The 23,687-nt window shown below is 44.3% G+C and overlaps 1 protein-coding gene across 4 annotated transcripts in view; it reads left to right on the top strand.

The window, feature by feature from the left end:
* Window positions 1-14,700: 14,700 nt before the first annotated feature.
* The window catches only part of TIMELESS (timeless circadian regulator), a 68,459-nt gene continuing 59,472 nt past the window's right edge, over window positions 14,701-23,687 (top strand). For 3 of the 4 annotated variants that reach the window (XR_007244127.1, XR_007244128.1, XM_048492248.1), the window contains exons 1-3: window positions 14,701-15,002; window positions 21,723-21,819; window positions 23,122-23,247. Coding sequence is in view for 2 of the 4 variants with exons in the window: in XM_048492248.1 (XP_048348205.1) it covers window positions 23,151-23,247 (97 nt within the window). In the remaining 2 variants the exon portion in view is untranslated. Of the gene's footprint in view, window positions 15,032-21,722; window positions 21,820-23,121; window positions 23,248-23,687 lie in introns of all 4 variants that reach the window. The other variant, XM_048492249.1, reaches the window with a different exon arrangement.

Below are 23,687 nucleotides of genomic sequence, written 5' to 3' on the forward strand. Positions count from 1 at the left end.
GCATTTGAGGGTTCTCACATACAACATCTGCATAATCATGTTGATAACTAACACAGCGCAGCAGAAGCGTGCTGGGCCCATAACCTTTGTTGGGTTTCTTAACTTAATATTTAGCAGAATAGCAGAAGAAGAGACAATCGGACAGTTGCTGGTTTTATAACTGAGTTTACTTTCTATTAGGAAGGGTTTACATGGAAGAAAAACAAAGAACAGCTTTCTATCCTAAAACTAACTTGGTTACATAGCTCAGCACCATGTGGTCCCACTTGGTGCCTACCTAGCAAGGCAAAGATATTCCTCGTGTGTTCACCTCATGTGATCACATCATTTATGTGGCCTTGTGTGTGTGAGAGACAAAGAAACATACTTTATAACTTCTGCCTATGTGACTATTCACATAGGCCAGGGGTCCCCAAACTTTTTAAACAGGGGGCCAGTTCACTGTCCCTCAGACTGTTGGAGGGCCGGACTAAAAAAAACTATGAACAAATTCCTATGCACAAATGATTGTAAAATGTTTGATTTCACCTTTCAGCCTTTCTGTCATGGTCTATTTTTAGAACAGTGACCAAAGTATGTCAAGTACAGGGTGGGTTCCAAATATTGTTGGGGAGGCTGTGGAATACCTTCCCCTGTAAAAAAAAGCAGAACTTCTCTCCAATGAAGCATCTCCATCTAACCCAGGATTCAGGTATTCTTCCTCTGGGTCCTTTTCCCTCCCTAGCAGCCAGCTGAAGCTGAAGCGATTCACCTCAGCCTGGCTGGATGCCAAATGGGAGTGGGAGGCAGAACAGGAAAGCCTCGAAGAGCAACACATGGAGTAGCTGAGAGGGAAGGGCGGAGCAGGAGTTGCCACATGTAAGGTTTCCAACTCTGGGTCAGAAAATTCATGGAGATTTGGGGGTGCCATCATGTAATTGCAATCAACAGCCGTTGGGGCCGGTTCCTCCTCTCCCTCGAGCCCCCACTGCACATGAATGGAGACATCGCAGCCATGCCTGGCGGGCCGGATAAATGCCTTCAGGGGGCCACATTTGGCCCCCGGGCCGTAGTTTGGGGACCCCTGACATAGGCAATGCTGGGGTTAGCTGACCAATAGCTTAATCAATGAACTGGCCATAAAACTCTGACCTCAGTAGCTAATTAACATGCACATAGTTAACCCCTTCATGTCTGAATTGTGACAGATCCTTGAAAATACCAACAATAACCTTGTTAGGCCGGATTGAGAGGTGATACCAGATATCTTTGGCATCCACTCTTTTTCTTTCTTTAGGAAGGGGGCTTAATGTTCAGGAGGGTAAGTGGTGCTGTTAAACTGGCAGAGTACACATCTGCAGGAGAAACATCTGCAGGAGAAAAATATTGTTGAGGATTTATCATCTCTATCACTTCTCTGCAAGTTCACTATTACTGTTTGTCTTTGAAGATACAAAGCTTGTGAAGACTTTGCCCTGAAACGGGTTCTGAATAGCCAAAGCCAGGAATGAGTTATACAAACCTGTATAGATCTGTACCTTTTCTTTCTCTCCTGGCCCCCTCTTAGATTCCCTTCTCAGTACTTTTGACAACCCTCACCGATCACTTTAGATTGTTTGGAGAGAACTGTTTCCATCTTGCCTTACTTCTTGTATTCTGTCTATCTGAAGAGTCAAAGAAACTACCATGAAGACTTCCTCTTAAAAAATGAAAGCCTCATCCAAATTAAGACAATCAAAGGAATCAAATCAATCAAACTCTGGGGAAACAAATGTTAAATTGACAAAAGTTGTCAAAAGCAACAAAAAAGGATTTTTTGAAGAGAACACTTAGCAACATGAAAACACAATGAAAGCTTCTTTAGATGCATCTGAATTGGAACATTTACTGTTCAATCCAAAAAAAGAGTGTGTGTGAATGGGTGGTTTGAAGCAGTGAGGGGCTGTGCCAATGTGAGTGCCCACTCCCTCAGCGTAAAGGATGTATATGCCAGCAGGGAAGGTGAATATGGCAGCAGTGGGGCACCACACAGTTCGGCAGTGCCTGAACCTGGAAGCTCCCATTGTGCTGCTCCAACATAGGAATCCACATTGGAGCAGGTGGGGGGGGGGGTAGTCTGGGAGGTGTTCCCGGGGCAGAACTAACTTTAGTTGGCTTCCAACAGGCTTTCAGTCCAGGAACATGCCCTAGGCCAGCAGCTGACTTATGCCACCAAAAACTGTGGCATGTCAGTCTTGCCTATGGAGGTTTTCAGGCAGCCAAGGGTTTCTCTGCTTTCCCCCCTTCCTGTCTTGCCTGAAACATCTTTAGAGATGGCATGGGTGGGCTGCCATGATGCTGTCCTTAGCCACCGCTCTACTGCACACTTAAACCCTTTTGGAGTGGGCTCCCCACGACTAAGGGTAATGGAAGGTAGATATGGAGTTTTCAGAGGCCCAGCATTAGGCAGTGGAAAGTCTGGTTCTGGGATTCATCTTGGGTGGATAACTATGATTTCAAAGAAGATAAACTGCAAGGAGCTCCTTTTCCCTCTCTCAAAGTCTTCTGGCATGTACAGATGACTTGAGGATAGGATGGAAGACTACTTCTTGCCCTGGTAAGCTTTGGAGTATGCAAATCAGCTCAAGAAGCTTGCAAAATGAGAGACCCCCATCCTATGGTATATGAGCTGGAGAATTCCAGGACTGAAGTTTCAGCTGGTGACCACAAATAATGATTTAACTACAGAGCCCTTTCTTTCAAATGGAAAATGTATTTTCTACTATGTCATTAGAATCATCCTCCCTATTGAAGGATTAGAAAGAGGCCAGTGAACATCAGTTTTTGAAGTGGCATCTAGGAGGAAGCCTAGAAATTATGGGCCTGTCTCTGGTAAATTGACTAAAATCATTGTTAAGGTGAGTATTATTAAACAGGCAGAAGAACAAGCCTTGCTTGCTAAGAGTCAGCACTTGTTTTTGCAAAAGGAAGTCCAAACTCAGCAAGTTTTTATAATGATTTGAGAGTATCCAAAGACATGTAGATAGAGGCAATCTGTTAAGACTGCCAAAAATCTCTCACCAAAGGTTCCTCAGAAAAGTTAACATTTACAGAATTAGAGGCCAGGTCCTTTCATGGATTGGTAACTAGTGGAAGCATAGAAAGCAGAGGGTAATTTTTAAAAAAGGATTAAAAGGTGCACAATGATATAGCCAAGTCTGCAGGTGATATCAACTTAGCCAGGATTGTGAGCACTCAAGAGGTCTGCAAATGGCACCAAAAAGAGCTCTTCAAATTAAATCAAGAAAATAGAAAATTAGGTTCTATTTAATAAGAAATATATTAGAAGAAATGTATGAACGCTGGAACAAAATCCCAACTGGGTCAAACATCCCAGAATGCAAATAGTATCTAAATGTCATGTTGGAACTGATCAGGAAAGATACCTTTCCTGATGTTGGACACAACACTAACACAGCAATCTTAACTAAGCAGAGTTAAATCCTTCTTAGTACAAAGGATTTAAAGGGATGAAACACTGCTTAGGACTGCATTTTTAGTGTAGTGCATGAATGAACAAGGCAAATTCTATGTTAAACAGCTAGTAGCTTAGTGCCTTTATGTAGAGCTACAGTGCACTTCATCTGCAATACTCTGTGCAGTTTGGTCACCTCCTTCAAAAGGATGGACTACAGCAGAAAATGGAAACTAAATTGATCAAGGAGAAACGCTAAACTGTTTGGGGATTTTGGTTTTAGAGATGACACAAACTGGGAAGGGGACATAATAGAGCTGTATGGAATCATGAGTGTTGTAAAAATTACTGGAAATAACTTTTTCTCCCTTCTAGGGCTTATTCTAAACCATTTCAGGGCTTATTCAATTGAATTGGCAGTAAATTCAGGACAGACGAAAGGAAAATCATAATCGAAATATAGAATTCACCGACTACAAGACTCAATGGCCAGCTTAGATAGCTTTAAAAGATTAGGTATGATTCTGAAAGTAGCCATGGAGGCTAACTGAAATCTCTTTCAAAGTTGGTGCAGAGGAGCAAACAGTGGGGGAAAGCTGCTATGAGCTATCCACAAGAACCTATCCACAAGAACCCATTTGGCTTTTTGTTAGAGTACTAGATGATGTTCAAAGCATATTTATGTTTTCTGCAGTGTTAACATATGTGGGGTGGATCCTTATTTCAGAAATATTGGTGTGAACTGAGTTTTGGAGTCTCTCTAACTAAAACTGGTATAGTAATCAAACAACAAAACAAAACAAAAAAATCAAACCTGGCATGAATACATTCATCACCAATCCAGACAAGCTATGTACTGTATCAACATCAAAGACGGCTGTGAATTACCATGGGCTGCGGTTGCTGCTCGGGGTGGAGAGAGCAAGAGCTGATTCTGGCTTCAGTAAGGGCGGAAACAGATGAGTGGCCATGCTAGGTTAAGGCAAATGTCAGCGTAGCAACTGCCTGCTGGCCACGTCAGAGAAGGGGAGGGTAGCCCAAACCTTTAAAGGAGCGGACAATCCTTTGTGCCGGACATGTGCTTGGGGCCGGCTAGCTAGTTTGAATCTGGAGTCCCTTCACAGCTTTAAAAGATGGCTGCAAGTGGAGTCAATTAAATGGAATCTGGTACCACTGGAATGAAAACTGCAGTGTAACAATCCACATTAACAGCCACTCTTCTGAAACCAATATACTTGACAGTTGGGATGAATCCAGAGTCACTTCACCAAGTCAGTTGGTGACTCCAAATTAAACCCAGCTTTGCTGGATTTACACTGAACTCAAACAGATTCAGCCAGGTGCTTTGCTGTGTATGAGACACCAATCATTTATCCTTTGTTATATCTTGTTTTTATTTTTATTTTCCCCTGCTGGATGACAGTGGGATGAGTCTCCTTTCTTTACGGATAGTTTAACTTTCTCTTTCCCTTTGGCTCTTCTGCTGTAATTAATTAATTTAATTTAATGCTGTGTTTTATTTTTGGTAATAGCGCTGCATCAGCGAATTGATGTGGAAAAGGTCTTTATTTCCCAATTAAGTGTTGAGATCCCATTGTCTCATAGAACGTTGCAGAAAAAGAAACTTTGTATTCCAACCTCAATTCCATAAATTCCTATCACATGTTCCTGAACCAGAAATAAATACCATCTGACCACAGGGGTGTTGGCAATTTGGGGGATACAGATGAAAAGTCAAGGTTCTTTCATTCTATTTACAGCTTCACAGCGTGATACTTTTTCCCAGGGCAAGAACTAGGTCATTACTGACCCATGGAATGACATCTCATCAAAACATTTACTAGGCAGGCTATGTTTCTGGGGTGTTTTGCCATTGCCTTCCCCAGTCATTTATACTTTACTCCCAGCAAGCTGGGTACTCGTTTTACCAACCTTGAAAGGATGGCAAGTTGAGTCAACCTTGAGCCAGGTTCCTGAAACCAACTTTCATCAGGATTGAACTCAGGAGAACTCTGTTAGGAGAACTCTGACTGCAGTATTGCAGTATACAACTCTTTGCCAGAGCTCCCTTTCCAGGTGCAAGCTCTGTTGATAGGTCTCAATAGGATTCTGAGTAGACAAAACGTAATTGATTTGGTGTGCTTTTTACATCAACACGTCCCATGATGATTAGTATTCTAGGGTCCATAAATGGCAAAAAAATTCCCACTGTAGCTCCTCAGAATGCTATCCCCAGACTTCAGAGAACCCTTTAGAACAGCTCTGGGGATACCTCCACCTTTCAATGGACCAGAGCATGTGGTCCACCTGTGGGCACAGCCACAATGGGCTCATTCTCATACATGGCATGGTCACAGAATGAGCCTTTGGACTTTTCCAAAATACCTAAATAAGGGGGGCTAGCAAGTTACAATTTTGAGTTGCTCAATCGTTTTATATCTTGCCCTCTAACTGTTCTAGTTCTTGGCCAGTAAGAGAATGCCTTATGGGTATTGTGGTGCTTCAAAGTACTTTGTATGATCATGCTGATACCCCCCCCCCCCCCCCGGATTCCATCACTCCTCCCCACAATTACACTTCGCTCACCCTGATCAAGGAAAGGGACAGGAAGAAATCATGTTAGTAAAAGTGGAAGATTATATTTTGTTGGCTGTTTTACATTGGTTATGTATAAATGGAATGGTATTAGTGGAACTAACTTTAAAAAAAGATGGGAAAAATAAAACAAGCTGTCTTAGAATTAAAGGGGTTTAGGCAGTTAGAAATATTATACACAAGGTGAAGGCAGGGTGGGAATCAGAATTCTTTGTCTTTCATTCTGATCTTTTTTATAAACAAATTGTCACTGTAGGTGGTATTGGTCATTTGGGGGGGGGGGTAGAGGTCGACGCTTTGTACTTCATCCCTGTTCTTTTTGTTTTCTTCATGTAGGCGGCAAGTCCAACACTTTGTAGTTGATGTGGTAATAAAAATTTTAAAAAATTAAAAAAAGAAAACTTGGCCTTAGGAAGTTAAGTTTTAACTGTGCAAATACTGGTGGCTGATTGAAGTTATCAGAGCACTCAAAAGTTTCTGAACCAGTGTTCCTAAGTTCCTCTTTAATTTACTTAACTTAGTTAGGCAGGGGGGTCTCCCAAGTTTTTTGAGCCAATGAGCACATTTTGAATTCTAACACAGCTTGGGGGCCACAGTAACAAAATGATTGCTGCAGGAGGCAGAAGCAGCCACAAAATGATGGCTACAGCTTAATTTCAGTAACATAGTGCAGTTCCTCATGTTGTGGTGGCAGCTGCTGTCAAAGAATCATTGAAAAAGAATCTGCATAGCCAATCAGAAGCCTGGCTGAACAAAAGCCCTACCTACCATCCCCTGCTTTCTAAAAACACATGGGGAACCCAAAAGATGTTACACAGTGTGGAAGCCATGGGAATCACACACTGGGGCCTCTACGGTAAGGATCTAGAACCCAAGAAATGAGGTGCATGACTATTTATTTATTTTAGCCCTAGATGGAGTTGCCAACTGCCTAAAGAAAATAAGTCTTGTCCCTTTAATAGAGATCAGTGAATATTTGCCATCATCCCATGAAACACATCAGCTGCCCATGTCCTTCTATTACAGGGACAGGGCACCCCCCCCCCCCTGCCGCCTTTTCAACAACTCTACTTATAACACCATCTTCTTTGTGTTGGCTTTGATGGTGAGAGAAGTGGGTCAAGTTTAACTAATATTCTATCTCAACCGAACCACCATATAAATAGAAAATAGTTTCAGGTGTGTAGCTGCATTGGTCTGCAGTGTAAGAGCAAGGTGAAGGGAAATTTGACAATGGAAATTTGACATGGAAATTCACTGCTTTTGAATCCCACATAAACAGAACACCCTAGTTGGCTGGGTTACACTTCAGCATGACCAAGATACAGCCGAGCCTGTGCAGTGGGCAGGGACTGCACGTCATTCTTGTCTTTTCCACTGCTGGAAAACCACGGAAGCATCTTCAATAGACCCTGTGTTGGTTGTTCCTTTAGTATCATCAGTTATCAATATAGATCCATTAACTAGATTTGGAAGACGAGTCGGGTCCATTGCGCTGGTCTCTCCAATTACAGTTCCCACCGTCACCCACAGTGTGGTTTCTGTCTTCTCCCCAGTCTGTGAAAGGCTGAGAAAAGTGGTTGCCCTCTCCATTCCTGTACTGGGAATGAGGCCCATTATTGGCATAGGTGACAGCTTAGATAGGCTCCAGGTTTTTGGGATCTTTTCAGGGTTTCTTAGTAGGGGCTTTTAGAACTCCTGTCTCCCTAAAGAGATCTGCTACCTTCCTGATGTTTCCCTCTAGATCTGACCAGAACAAGTTGGTTGGTTCCAATTGACCTTATGTTACTTATGTTACTTTGGTCTCGGCACTGAAACCTGCAGATAGGGCACACACTCACAGTTTTTGAAGTCAGGGGCTGATCAAGAGTAGCTGTCACTAGTGAGGTCTATGAGCTACATATGCTTCAGGGTTCTCTTCAGGTGTTTGCCTTTTTATCACACAGAGCACATCCGACAAATCTACTGATTCACTGAATGAGAGGAGAATTCTTCGGTTGCTACCCCAGGGGCATCCATACCTGAGGCATAGAGCCTGGCTAATTGACTGAGAACTGCCCCCATGGTGGAAGGATACAAATGAGAGATGGTGGTCAGCCAAGTAATGAAAGTGTCCCAGTTAGAGGGACCTAGCTAGTCTGTCACTGCTTTTGCTTCAATGGGCTTCCAAGTGACCCTCTCATGGATCGCTCAGAGATCTTACTGGCCATCTCTAAATATTTTTTTCTGTAGTTCTGTTGAAGAGGCGGTAGAATGGGGCTGATTTCTCTCAGGCAGGATTAGTCGGAGTTTTAGCAACCGAGTCCTCTGGAAGGGACTCAGTGACTGCAATTTGAGAAGTATGTTGGGGCAAAATTAAGCAATTAAAGGGGTCTGAAGCCATAGCTGTTTTAAAAGGGCATCTACCTCATTTTGGCATGCTTCATGGGTTTACTTCTGCATGCTTGGTCTTTTGCTGGGTAGTGAAAAACTGTGCTGCATGCTGAGCTTGGGTGACTTTCACCTCTAATTCTCTCACCTCTTTCTTGGAAGTCTGAGCCCTGGCTCAGGCTATGTCTAACTCTCCCTGTGCATCCTAAACTGCAGACACAAATCTGCCCTTGTTTATGAGCAGATCAAATTTCTCAGTCTGCAACTGGTCAGTCTTCTGCTTTTGTCTCTCAACCTGCACTGCAGCCTCCTTTAAGAGGCCAAAGCATTAGCCAAGGGCCAGCCCCATGCCCCATGCTGCGCAAGCCTCCTTCTTGGAGCCACACAACTTTTCCTCTGTGCACTGCGTCTGAAATGCATCATGCAATGTCTTGAGGGGATCTGAAGACTGAAATGACCTCAGCTCCCAGGGATTCCTGCCCCCTTTCACGACCCATTTCTTTAGCTTGTCCAGACTCCCCCTCTCTGCCTATTCTTGTGGCTTTCTCACTCTCTACTGCAAGAGAGAATTTATAGGGGACCTAGTGGGGTGTGTGTGTCTCCTTCCTCTCCTACCTATAAACATGGGGTTCTCTCCTACCTATCAAGGTCAGGAGCCACTCAGACTAAACTAGGTAGGGCTCTCTCTTACCTATCAAGGTTGGGAGCCGCCCAAACTAAATCTAACTGGCACATTTTTCAGAAGGGATGGTGCTTCTCCTCAAAACAGGGAAACTGTTTGGCGTCTAATACCTCATCAGCTATTTCCGCTAAAGAATCTGACACTTCACTGGCTGCACTAAATTCTCTCCAGGAGGGAGCGACCCTCAGGAAAACAAAATGGTGGTATGTGGAGAATCTCTTCCCCCTGCAAAATGTCAGCTTGCAACTACTCTAAGAGGGGGAAACCCTTTCAATCTCGGACAGGGGTTCCTTACACCACTATAAATCCAACCCTGGTGGTGGGGAAAAAGATATCAAAGGTACAGAGACAAGTCACCCTGCCATGTTCTACTGTAGCCAGGGGAAGAGCTGACATTTATTGTGTTATGCAGGTGGCCAATAGTTGAGACTTATTACACCATTTGCATGGGGTAAGCCCAATGAGGGCTTCTCAGTGATGAGGAGGTTTTTTATTTATTTATTTATTGGTTGGATTTATATCCCGCCCCAGCACCAAAGGGCTCTGGGCAGGTGTAACGAAAGCCACTTATATATAAGTTCTGCTTTCTGCGCTGCCACCAATAATATTTTTCCTCTATAGCCCACTCAATACTGATTTTCCCCAGACACCACCCTTTGCGGGGAACACACAGACGCGACTGAACAGAAGCAAATGCCAATAAAGGAACTTTGGAGAGTTTTTTTATAATGAACAAAACTGAAAAACTTTTATTTCCTTGGGTTTAACAGAGGCTTCCTCCGGTAACTTTGAGGAGGTTTATCAGCTTGTTGGTTTCAGGAATAAGTTTGATAACTTAAGATGTTACTTCAGGATTCGCATATGCACTTTTTTTTACCGACACAAGCAGGTGATCTCTTAAGGGGAAGATTTAGCTTTGAACTAATAAAATTTCCCCTTACGCACACAGGGCACAGCTATTCCTCCCACTGCTCCAATACCCCACTGAGGTCACACACCCAAACACACATTGCAGTCCAAGCCCAGGAGATTCTGGCACACTTGCCGCCTCCCTCTCTCCCACTGAGATCCCCTAATATGGCTTCTACCTGCCTCTGGACTGGCTTCTTCCCAGACTGGTGATTCCTGGTGATTCACACAGGGAGGCAAAGGCAGACTAGATAGGTCTGGGCAGTTTTAAAACCAGCCAGGCTCCTGAAGGGAGCACTTCAATCTGCACCCAGTCAGGGGCTCCTCCCTTCTCTCTGTCAAGCACACACCGCTTTGGGACGAGGGACTGGACTTCTTGTCAGCCAACTTTCTGCTGGAGTACAGAATCAGCACCCTTTCTTCCAGAAGCTGGACAGACTCCTCTCTGCCAGACTCTGCTCTGCTCTCTCTGACCGACTCCGATCAGCACTCAACTCTCCTCCCAGTGCTGTAAGCCCACTGGCTCCCCCTAGCTCTTGCCAAACGTTACTGGACCTTTTTCAGCCAATCAGGTTGGTTCTCTCCTTGTGGAGCCTTTTTTTCTTTTTCTGGCTGTTGCTAAGGCCTTCTCCCTTTGGCCTGCTGTACGCCAGCCCTTCAGGGTGGGGCAAGTTCGTTACAGCAGGTTTTATACTTTTGAAACCTCCCCACACCACACCTCTTTGGGAGCAGCAGGGTGCCGTGGCCAAGGCACACTGGTCAGCCGTCTGGCCTCTTGGTTGGGGCTGCCCAAGCCAACGTTTAGAAGTTTTGGAACTCTCACATTTTTTATTCAATGAAATTTGCTGTATCTGAAACATATATGATAAAAAACAGACATAACAAGAAATAATTTCTGCAGCTTGTGAATCAATTCTTTTTGGTTGAGGGGGTAGGTGGGTCATAATTATTTTCTACAGCTCTTAAAAGAGTCTTATTTCTTGTTTCATAATGTGCTAATTTTCTTAGTCTTCTACCTCATATAGCAGAAAAGGTGAAGGTCATTCAGTGGTATTCCAGAGGTATTTTGGCTTGGAAAGGGTTATTAAATGTGTTTGGATTTCTAAAATATTGTTCTGGAAAGTTTTTACCACATGCCACTATTTTCTGTGGTCCCGTTATTCATTTAATGCCCATTCCGGGCCATTCTGTGTTTGGATTTCTAAAATATTTTTCCAAAGTGTCTTTAATGCATGCCACTGTTTTTTTTCCTGGGTCTATTGTTTAATGTCTATTCTGGGCCATTCCATGGTGTTCAGGAGGCATTTGGGCCCGGAAAGGGCTAATAAATGCACTCTCTTTCCACATTTGGATTTCTAAAATATTGTTCTGAAATATCTTTAACATAAGCCATGGTTTTTGCAGTCCTATTATTTGTTCAATGCCAATTCTGGACCATTCTGGCTCGTTCAGGTTTCTTCCCCATCCTCTCCAGCAGTGTCATTGAGACCCATCAAGTTATATGCATTTAAAGAAAGAAAGAGGCAGGAAACCCCCCAAATAGTCTACAATAAGCATCACATAAACATGGTTCTCCTTAGAGGGCTGTACTACTGATAGCAGTGAACACCCAGAATTTAATAAAAGTATTTTTCTGTTCGCCTTATTGAACCTAAATGTGTGTGTTTTAATAAAATGATTTTATTTCCTCGGTTTTAGAAATAAACCAAGTACCCTTTAGAAGACACTTATAGTCTCTCTTTTCTCCACCTGAGGGTATCATAGCAATATTACCTTTGATTTCTTTGCATTTATAATAATATTTTCTTAGATTGTTAAGTTAGTTTCTTGTTTTAGTTAAAACTGGGACCCTGGAAGCTCAGGAAATGTGCAAATTGACCAACACCCTCCTGCAGTATTCCTGAAGACATAATCCCATCACAGACCACAATAACATTGAACTTATCAGCAGAACATGACAAAGGAACCAGGAACAAGGTACAAAGGAATACCCCTAAGGACTGGAAGCCCAGCCTTGCTTCTTTTGTTCATTCTGGACTTTAGCTTCCGGCTGAGAACTATTCCCCCCTTTCCCTTCCTCTTGCATCATTATCTCAGACACCCAAGGAAGGAGTTCGAAAGAGCCATTCACAAAACTCTGGAGACCTTGTACTATGTTTTTGAGTGTTTCTATTGGAAGTTAAGTTTCTGTATTGTATTTTGTGTACCCACCCCCTTTCCCCTTTTGTTTTTACTGTATAAAAACCTCTGCACTAACTCCGTTCAGAGCGACTTGCCTGGAGAATCGATGTGTCAGAGATTATTTTGCCAATAAAAGAATCTTTTCTTGAAGAATCCCGTCTCTGTGTTCATTCATTGCTGCCAAGCTGAAATTACTAAATCATTGAAATCACTATTAAAGTTACCTTTGGGCAGCGGGTAACACTATGTGGAGAGAAGACCCCCCCCCCCCAAATTAAAATACACACACCAGCCTTTAAAAATAAAAAATCCATATACCATCAGAAGAAATCAATTTGAATAGAAAAAACTAGAAAAGGGTCTCAGCATTTAAGATCTGTATCTCCCCCACCATTCCCACCCCAGACCTCGAGGTTTGCTTAGAGCTGGGTGGAAGAGATTTTATATTTTGTTTCCAATTCCATCCCCCCTTTTCTCTCCTGCCCAGGCAAGATCTTAGTAGCTCCTGCCTGCCTTCTCTGCTTCACTCCTCATTCAAATCCAAGAAGATCTAGTTTTGTACGCTAAAGACAAATCAGATATGAGACTGTCACTGAAGATTTTTGAGCTTTTAAAATGGTAGTATAGCATGACTCAATTATCTTCAGTATTTTTCATGAAAGTCCAGACAGTTAATAATGCCGGGCTTCTCTGGCCCATATGTTTTTCTGCATAGGTAGTAGCTGCTAAAGGGGTTTCTTCAACTTGCCCCCCCCCCCCCAAAAAAAACCCAATTAAGCTGTGAACTTTCCAGACCACGGCCACACAGCCCGGAAAATCCACCACAACCAGTTGTCCTTCTCCTATTGCACAAGGACGTAGGTAAGGGGTAACCTCCTATTGCACAAGAACATAGGTAACCCCACCATTACATGTCTGAAGCTCCGCCCCCGTTTGTGATTTTTTTGGTATTTTTAGTGTTTTTTTGTTTTTGGCCTGCAGGGGGCGCAGTTTTGAGGCTAGCAGCACCACAATTTCAGGGATTTGTTGGGAGGCTCTCCTGATGATACCACCCAGGTTTGGCTCAGGGGGTCCAAAGTTATGGACTCCCAAATGGGGTGCCCCCATCCCCCATTGTTTCCAATGGGAGCTAACAGAACATGGGGGCTACATCTTTGAGGGCCCATAACTTTGGACCCCCTGAACAAAACTTCACCAAACCTGGATAGTATAATCAGGAGAGTCTCCTAAAGATACCCTGAAAGTTTGGTGCTGCTAGCTTAACAATTGCACCCCTGACAGCAGGGCCCCCCCCAATTTCCCCAGATTCTCCTTTTAAATCCACCCCCTTCGGCATGGATTTAAAGGGAGAATGTGAGGTCCCCAGTTTAAACATTGAAAGTGATGCTGTTTCAGGGTGGGGGATAATCCACCCCAAAACAGCATCACTTTCAATGTTAACTGGGGACGCCAAATTCTCCCTTTAAGGTGGATTTAAAAGGAGAATCTGGGCACCCTAGTTTAAACACTATTGAAAGTGATGCTGTTTGGGGGTGGATTCCAGCATCACAGTGGCTGCCCATGGGAGGCGCAGATTTTGCACCGGGTCCATTTTCCCTAGCTATGCCTTTGCCTGGAGGAGAGGGCAGAAGGGACTGTGGGAGCCCAGCCAGTGAGGGGGAGGCAGGGTGGGGCGGGGCAGGGGAGTCTGCCCTCCCTGGCCTTGGAGAGCTGCTTTTATAAGCACTGAGGCTGGGGTCGGGGAGGCGTGGCCATGCACCCCTGAAACCCCCCCATGAAACTGGTTGTGGTGGGTTTTCCGGGCTGTGTGGCCGCGGTCTGGTGGATCTTGTTCCAAACGTTTCGCCTGCATCTGTGGCTGGCATCTTCAGAGGTGTAGCACAGAGGGAAGTCTGTTACACACTGTGTGTAACAGACACAGTGTGTAACAGACTCCCTCTATGATCCACCAGACCACGGCCACATAGCCTGGAAAACCCACCACAACCAGTTGAATCCTGCCGTGAAAGCCTTCGACAATAACCCCACCCCCCCATAAAAAATCTATACCTACATCACTGTGCAGGCAGGATCAACTGAGGAGGGTGGTGCGCTTGCAGTTGGTAATATGCACATGCTCATTGAGCTTTTGTCCTCTGGGCCCTAAGATCCGACCAAACACCAACGCTAGAATGGCATGGGTTACACTAAGATGCTAAAAATGCGCCCTTCAGCAACTGCAGAGCAGCTGCCACGGCTCTGTAATAAAGACAACGACGGCAATACAATAACCGCGGATCGCAATAACTTCTTGGGGTGCGGGTAGCGGAGCAACCGCGGCCGGCTGGGCTGGACCTGTCATCATGACTCCCGCGCCTTGCAAAATCGCCACCCCTGCAATTGCCTAGCACGGAAAAATGCACGGACATGACTTAAAAGGGCCCAGGCAGCCTGTAGCTCCTACCTGACCTATGACTCCAAGTTTGCGCAGAAGAGTAGCAGAGGAGAGTACAATTGGCTATTGGCTGAAGACTGCGCGCATACAGCAACCCAATGGGACTGACTCCCAGGTTAGCACGTTAGCCCCGTGCTGCAAGGCTGTGCACGTTTACTTGCGAGGAGGCAGTCCGGATCTTCCTGGATTTACTGCAGAGGAAATGCTGATGGGATCCGCCGGTTCTTCTTTTTGAATTCCCTGGAGTTGCCCCTTTAAGGCGGTCGAGAGGATTTGCGCGCCGTTTGGAGTTTGGGAGGCGCTTGCAAGTTTGGTCGCCGCCTTGAAGCAATGGATACCCCGTCCCGGACCAAAATGAGAAGGGAACCTACTTCTCAGTAAATGGAGACGCTCGTGGAGTAAGTTAGTACATGACTGTAGTTTGGAGGTAACTATATTTTAGGGACCAGTCCTTCCTAGGAGTAAGTCCCATTGCATTTAATGGTGCTGGCTTCTGAGAACGTGTTCTTATGCTTGGGCTGTACGTTTGCTGTGCTGTTGGTAGGGAAGAAGGGACTCTGAACTCATTTGGGCCTTATTACGCGTTTTAAGATTGTAAAATTGCTAGTAGCCGTGAGGGATCGTTCATGTTTGGGGTTTAAATGGTCGGTGTGATTGAAGATTCATCGCTCCTCTGGCTGCCTCCGTTCACGGATGTTGGATGTTGCACTGGAGCAGCAATGGATGACTTTGCAACATCAAACATCCGACGCCAATAAGTAAGGGTGCTTGACTGCAACCATATGTATTCAGCAGTAAGTTCCTCTGCAAAGGAAAGTTTGATTCTTGAAAGCTCCTACCTTGAAAATCTTGTTGGTCCGTAAATTGCTACTGGATCTAACTGTTCCTCTTTGGGTTGGGATAATTTGTGAAAACCTTGGGCTTTGCTAGTGGGCCTTCTGGGATAATTGGCTGACCTGGGTACCAACCTCCAGGAGGGGTCTGGCGTTCTAGAATAACATCAGATCTTAAGACTGCAGCGATCAGTTGTCTCTGGAGAAAATGACAGCTTTGGAGGGTGGACTTCATGACGCTGAGGAGAAACTGATGTCCTTCCCTAAGTGCTGTCTTCAGATCTCCAGGAATTTCTCAAGCTGTAGTTGGCAACACAGACTGGCCATTGTGGGGAAACAAGCTGCTGATCTAGATGGTTTTTTTTAGTCGGACCCAACAGGGCCCTTTTTTAACAGTTATGGAGAGTGTGCGTATTGGTGTGTGGAGATTCATAAGTAGTGGAGGTAACACATGATTATGATAGGATCTACATAGGGAAGTAGATTTACTGATCATGGTACAGGACTATGCCTGAGTGACTTGGGCTCCAGTTCCTGGCTATTGTAAAACTCACTATATGGCCTATAATGGCATTAACCTTCCTCCTATATTTGTTGTGAGGATATAATTAAGGACAGAGCAGGTCTCAGAAGACAATTTATACGAATATTGTAAGTATGCAAACCTTGTATATCACCCTGAGGTTTTTTTTAAACAAAGGGCTTGATAAAATGTATTAAATAAAAATGCAATTATCCAGCAATAGTCCTCCTTGAATTGCAGTGCCCAGAACTGGACACAGTATGCCATGTGAGGTCTGACCAATGCAGAATAGAAAGGTACTATTACATCTCTCAGTCTAAATTCTATACTCCTATTGATGCAGCCCAGGATTGCATTGGCTTTCTTGGCTGCCTCATCACACTGCTGCCTCATGTTCAGTTTCTGGTCTACTGAGACTCCCAGATCCCTTTCATGTGTACTGTTGTCAAGCCAGGTGTCACCCATCCTGTGTCTTTTCATTTCATTTTTTTCTGCCTGAGTGTGCTATCTTACATTTATCTGTGTTGAAATTCATTTTGTTTTGGCCCAGCACTCTAATCTGTCCAGGTCGTTTTGAATTTTGGCCCTGTCCTCCAGGTCAGAATTGAACAAACAGAGTTGCTTATTGTTAAAAAAAGTGTGATGTTTAGTGACTTTTTTCTCAAGCAATATCATGTTACAGATAATGTGTCTGAGGAACCCAGCTAGATGCAAGATAGTCTGTTTTTTGATGCCTAACGCTATTATTTTAAAAACAGTTTTTTAGTCACAGTTGTACTACCTCCTCTCTCCCTCAACTGAAATAGTTTCAACAGATAACGGAACTGTGACTAGCCCCTAATCTTCCCCTCTCACCCCTCACTGTGTTGTTTAATGTACAAACAGAATGATCGTGGTATCTCATGTTACAGTCTTTCCTTCACGTTGCTTTCTTGGTTGCCCTGAGCAGCACACGTGTGGCTGACAGCTGCTTTTCTTTACAGGTGAACAACTAACCCTTTCCTGTGGCTGGAATCCATTTGCTGTTGCTATTGCTGTCTTGTGTGTGTGTGTGGGGGGGGGGGGGGGATAGGTTGTTTCCTCATGAGAAGAGTGTTCCTGGGAGCATCCTTCGATTCGGCAAATTCGGCACATGAACAGCTTGCCTGAAGCCACATGTTGCTCTAAGCTATGGCAAATTGAATGGAAGAAACCAATGCACAAATTGTGGCTGTTCCCGTTCATTGGGATGGGAAGGAGCAGATGTGGCATGGAAACTTGACAAGGCCGCGGCTGATAATGTAGGCTGCCTTCCATTGCAGTTGTGGAGTTGATTCAGTGGACTTCCACACAGGCTTTGGGTTCCCAACTGTTGTGGATTGTTCCTGAGTTTCTGTACAACATCATTGTCCATCGTTTTTTTCCCCATAGTTTCTGTGTAATCTCTCAAACCACATTTGATCCAATGTTTCCTGGTGGTAAGCAGCTGCAGCTCCTTTGACTTCTGTGTGGAAAGTATACTGCACTTCAGAATGGAGATGGGGATCTGTATTATCTGTAACCCTCTGTTGCTGTTTATTAGTCGAATTTTTAAACTGCAGGGATAGAATAATAATGATCATTTAAAAAGGTGTCACCTCTTCAGCATCATTTTCCCTCCCGCACTCCCCCATATCCACTCACTTCCTCCATCACTTCCTCCCTCATTCTGCTGTGGGGGAGGGGCTTTAAAATTGACAGAGGGTAGGTCCCTGTAGTATTTAATATTATGATTTATCATTTGCATTCTAATGTTATGATTTATCATTTGCATTCTATTTTTAAGCCTAGCTTTGAAAAAATGTGTACAATTTCTAGGGTTACAACATCACTGGAGAAAGACAATGAGGCAGAAAAAGCAGTGTTCGTTGCCACTTAAATGCTTGCCATAGAATAGTCGCTTGTTTTGCCCTAAGCACCATTTTCATTGTCAAGTTTCTAGTACTCATGGTTGTAGAAATGGTACAGGGAGATGATGGGTGGGATTTTCAGCCTGATGTCCCATCAGTGGTTCTTCCACCCATCTTCTTTTGCTGCCTTTCAAAGCCATTTGAAAGTAGAGACCGCCACCAGCACAGTTCCTCCCTGCCAGCAGAATTTGTAGGTTAGTGCCCCCCCCCCCAAAAAAAAACTGTGGAGGATAACAAGAATTAAACTTCCCTGCATGTAATTCCAGAGTTCATGTCACTCTCAGATTTCATGTACAGCCTCTCAGTTGTCTGCAAATCAGACTCAAAGAATACAGTCATTTCAGCCAATTCAACCCTCATTATCAGCAGACATTCTGAGTCAGGCAGTGAGGAAAAAAAAACAGCTGGGAAGATGCTCAGCTCCACACACAAATATTAAAAAGGCTCTGCCCTTTGAACAGCAAAACATCCCAGAGATTAAAAGGAAATACCAAGAGATAAAAACTAAATAAAGAGGAAAATTTAAAACTTATTTAAAAAGGCGGAGGAGCCCTGCAGATAGCGTCGGATCCCATGTAGCTGTACATCTTCCTATCTTTATGTTCATGGTAAATAGTACGAGGAAATAAGCAATTTGAGTGACAGCAGGGTATGGAAGCCCTAAAAGAAAATAAAACTAATGTATCTGATTAACTGTTGTGTGATACGCTGCATGTTGCTCTGCGTGAGCCCCAGGTTTATGCTCTGCAGTTGTCTTTGTTGAGCATGTGCCAAGTTGCCCACCAGGAAGATGTTTGTTCGTCTGTCCTTGGAATCTTTCCTGCAGGGTTGATTCTTACAATTTCTATGACTGAATGCGGTCATTTCCACTTTAGACTGTGACTGGCTCATTATTTTTGAGCGAAAGGTTTTTCTTGCAAATTGCACTGCATGGGAGATGGTGTGGTGCTTCAGCTAGCAAGCGGAACCTTTTCTGAAAAGGTGCTTGAACAGTTATAAACTTGGCAGCCACTGTGAATAGTAGTTGGGCCACAGCAGTAACCTGAATCGGGCCTAGGTCCTTCTTGCAAAGATTGACAGTGAAATCCTGTGGGGGAGGTAATTGCACTGTCGCCAGGGATGGCACAGCCATAGTGCAGCTGCACCACCTCCTAAACAGCTGAGTGATGCTGTCTGGGGAACTGGGTTCGATTCCCTTCCCCTGAAAGAGGCAGATGCAATTCAGTGGGCTGCACCATTGATTTTGCTGGCTTAAGTCCACACCGGCAAATGGGGACATTCTAGGCTGAAAGGGCTAATGCATCTGACTAAAGCCAGCCCTGGGAGCTCCCCTTTTCAGTGCCATCTCATGCACCACTGCTGCTGCACTGGCGGCCAGGTACCACAGTGCCATATGGCTCCTCAGTGTCAGCATAAGTGCCCCTATGCCAGCATGAGTGCCTCTTGCACCAGGGACAGACTGCCTACTAAGTGGTCCGTTCCCTGCCCCCAATTGTACTGTGAGTCATTGTGATGAAACATATAGGACTGAGGCGAGCTCTTCAGGATATATGCTAGAAGTGGCTGTTTAGTAGGCAGCAAGCACCAATTTTGGGCTCTCTGGATGCTCTGTACTTATGCCAGGTATGGGAACACATCCTGGGTTTTGTGCAGGGCTGCATTTGAAGTATACTAGAATTGTGGGCATTTTGGCTCGTGCAACGTGACAACTAAGTAGCCCTTGTGCTGGGGAAATGAACAGGCTTTCCTTGCCTAACCTCCTAAGTGTGTTAGAGCAGAGGGTAAACATTAGAGGTGGTGGGAGTTTCTGATGGATTCCTGAGCCATGCTTATTTCCTTGAGGCTTTCAATTGCCTTGTGCTCAAGGTAGTTTTTTAAAAATGTTATGTCCAAGGGATTAGTTTGCAGACCAGAAAGTTGTCAGAGATGATGAGTGACGAGGACTTGCACTGATATTGGGGAATGGGGAGGGGATACAAGTCCAGAAGTTGTATAAATGCTTTAAAATTGGGGAGATCTGTAAAAAGCCATGATGTTGGCCACCCGTGGCCATAATTTTCTTTGGAACATACTGGAGTGTTCTTCTGGCAGCCTTGTGATGATAGAGGTGCCTTGCATGTCACACAGAACACCAGACTGAAGGTGTTTCTGGGGGCGGGGGGGGGGGGGGAACTTTTCTTTATGCAGTTGTTCACATTCACCTGACTTTGTTAGTGCACAGCACTGCAGAAGAGCAGATGGATGAAAATGAGGCCTTCTTATGTAACGCATTGTGCTGCTTCTGATTGGTGCTTTACTATTTCTAGCTGACCAGAACTGATTTTCCTCAGGAACATGAATGGAACTGGGTTCCAGACATGCTGAGAGGACATTTGGATCAATGCAGTGGAACTATAGGAACTGAGGGCATTGTTAGCTGAAAGTTTCCAATCAAGTCACCATCATTGCTGTGTTTGTGTATGTGGAGCAGATTTCAAGATGTCCAGAAAGTACTTAATTGTCAGTCAGATCCCGGTCTTTACTTAATTTTTCCACAAGACTGCCGCCTCCTTCCCTGTGTTAGGCTCAAGGCAGCTTTCAACAATTAAAGATCCAATAAAATTCATAGACATTCTCCTCGAAGCATGGCACCATTAATTCCAGTGGGCTAATAGTATCTAAGTTATAAATCATCCATCCTATGTCACACATCACATAGGAAAGGGAAAGGAACCAATAGAGATAAAAGGAGAGGGGGTGAGGGGGCCCGCTGGATGGACACCGTTGCTGCCTCGGCCGTAAGCCTGATGGAACAGCTCTGTCTCACAGGCCCTGCAAAATTGTACCAAGTCCTGCAGGGCCTGGATCTCAGACAACAAAGCTGGGCCCAGAGCTGAAGAGACTGTGGTTGAGGGCAGCTGGACAGCTTTCTGGCCAGGGATCACACGGAAATTATAATTAGCTAAGCATCAGCCTCTTTGTAGAACACATTAGAAGAGGCAGTCTCGCAGGTACGATGGCCCCAGACCATTAAGAGCAGTGGTGGCGAACCTATGGCACTCCAGATGTTCATGGACTACAATTCCCATCAGCCCCTGCCAGCATGGCTGATGGGAATTGTAGTCCATGAACATCTGGAGTGCCATAGGTTCGCCACCACTGATTTAGAGCTTTTAAGTACCTGAACCTTGAATCTGATCCGGTACTCCACTTGGAGCCGATGCAGCTGACGGAACACTGGCTGGGTGTGTGCTCTCCATGGAGTCCCAATAAGGACCTGGGCTGCCGTATTTTGTACCTTCTGGAGCAGACCCATGGGCAGTTTTGCATACAGTGAGTACAGCAGTCCCATTTGTAGGTGTTTAGGTCTGTATTTGACATGAAGCATATTCCAAGTGAAGCATATTCTGAATGCTGTAGAGAATTTCATACAAGGTTGCTTTCAGTACGTTATTTCTATGAGAAAGATGCGTGTGAATGAGTCATTAATAGCGGCTTGGATACGAGGCTGTATCTTCAGCTTTTTGATAAAGTTGATGCTTTCTATATTTTTTTCTCCCTGCCCTGCTACCTAGTGACCTGGGTTGTATGTAACTGCCTCCTAGAAACACAAAAGTAGGTTACAATCCTGTAGTACTCTGGGTAAGTGGACCGCTTACATAAAACAGGTTATATGATGTAGCATCTTCTAAACTCTGTGTGACCAAAGTAGTAGGTAAAAGTAGGGCTGACAAGGAGTAAGTGGGGAAAACTTTTTTTAAAGCCATGAAGAGTTTTACTGTCGGCAGACTGGCAGTTCCCAGCAGCCTTTCTCCTCATCTTCTCTTTCAATCTCTTTTTCTTGTTTTAAAAAAGGATTCCAGTTGCACATATATCGAGGGAATTTGTAGGTGCATGAAGGTCACTGGAGCCCGAAGGATTTGCTGGTAAAATAAACCATGCAGGAGTACAGGTGAGGTGAAGAAATCTCTGCCTTTGTCTTATCTGTAACCTAAAGTAGTTATTTTCCCTTGGTGTTGTGGGATGCTTCTTTGGACTGTGGGGATCCTGTTGTCTCTGGGAATTTGATTTTTGTGTTGAGTTCCAGTTTAGAGGAATATGGGGACTGATAGAAAAGTTAGGTTCACCATGTTAATAAGTGCAGATTATCTGGAAATATTCAGACAGTCCCTGCTCTTCATATACATAAACCTGAACTGCCTTCAGTTGGTTAATTTGAAAGGATCTCTATACCTCTGGGAAGAACCAGGTGAGCCAGGAAGCTGTGAAGGGCTCTTCTGGGTTTAGAGGCTGGTTGTTGTTTCTTATAGCCAGCGAGGATCAGCTTTCTTGCTTCCTGTTCCACAAAGGCAAAATAATTATAATCTATGTATTGTTGAAGGCTTTCATGGCCGGATTCAACTGGTTGTTGTGGGTTTTCCAGGCTGTGTGGCCGTAGTCTGGTAGATCTTGTTCCTAAAGTTTTGCCTGCATCTGTGGCCGGCATCTTCAGAGGCGTATCACAGAGAGAAGTAACACACTTCTCTCTGTGATACACCTCTGAAGATGCCTGCCACAGATGCAGGTGAAACTTTAGGAACAATGGTGCAAAGACATACCATCATTTAGTTCTAAAGGCTACGTTTTGTAAAACAAAATGCTAGGGACAAACTGTATATGACTGAGCATCATGTGCTGTTTGGCCTATGGTTAAAATTGTAACATGCATGCCTTTATAAGGTCAACATAATGATGAAGTTCTCTTGGACTAATAGAAATGACTCTTAGCATTGTTTGTATTATGTGCCTCTCATTTAAAGGATATGGTTATGTGTATGTGATGTTGAAGACATAACAATGCAACTCTTTGGTTAGAAAGAACCCATAATGCAATGGTACAGACAATGGGCAGGGCCTGTTCTGTAATTGTGAAGTCGCTCCCTCAGGCTGTTTCTGTGAGGAAAAGTTAGTGAGTAATTGTTGAGGCCTTCATAACATTTATATCTAATGCCCAGGGGGAGGGGAGATCCTTCACAGATATAGAACCTGAATTATAATTCTGACAAGCCAGCGTCAGAATATGAAATACCAACCACATACAGATCTGTATAATATGTTTAAATTTCTGGGGTACTAGCATAACATATCCCTGGACTTCTAGATTTTGTAGACTTGAATACAATACTTTTTTGGGTTTGTTTCATCAAGTTGATCCATTGCTTTGTGAACAAACCAGTGACTATACGTGGTTTACGTGTGTTTTTATTCCTCACAGACTCCCCTCTTTCATCTAGACTGAGATTTATGGACTTGTACATGATGAATTGTGAACTTTTGGCCACATGCAGTGCCCTTGGCTTCTTGGAGGGGGACACATACCACAAAGAGCCCGATTGCTTAGGTGAGAGAACTAGGGTGTGGGAAGTTTAGGGTTTTTATGTGTCACAAGGTGTGACAGGGCCAGCTAACCATAAAACAATGGTATTCAATGCAGCTTTAGTGAATTTGTTGAAACTGGGAGCTTTCTTCCAGCTGTCCTCCCTTGCTCAGTGAATACAACAAAGCACAATCTCTCTTTGTGTTATACGAAACAGTTGCTGCTGTGCTGTCACTCTTGTGTGATCAAGAAACAGAACCAAGGTGCAGCTATACAGATAGATTCTCAAACACTGAGGCAGATTTAACCACCACATGAATGATGTCTTGAAGTGGTGTTCCTGTTTTCCTTTATATGAATGAATGACAGCCATTAATTTGAATTAGTAAAACACTGCTGCTGGCAGCAGCACTGTGAGAAAGAGCCAGCCAGCCCTGAAGTCATGGCTCTGCTTAGAAGTATGC

The sequence above is a fragment of the Sphaerodactylus townsendi genome, linkage group LG03 (genome assembly GCF_021028975.2).
Source record: "Sphaerodactylus townsendi isolate TG3544 linkage group LG03, MPM_Stown_v2.3, whole genome shotgun sequence".
Classification (NCBI taxonomy): domain Eukaryota; kingdom Metazoa; phylum Chordata; class Lepidosauria; order Squamata; family Sphaerodactylidae; genus Sphaerodactylus; species Sphaerodactylus townsendi.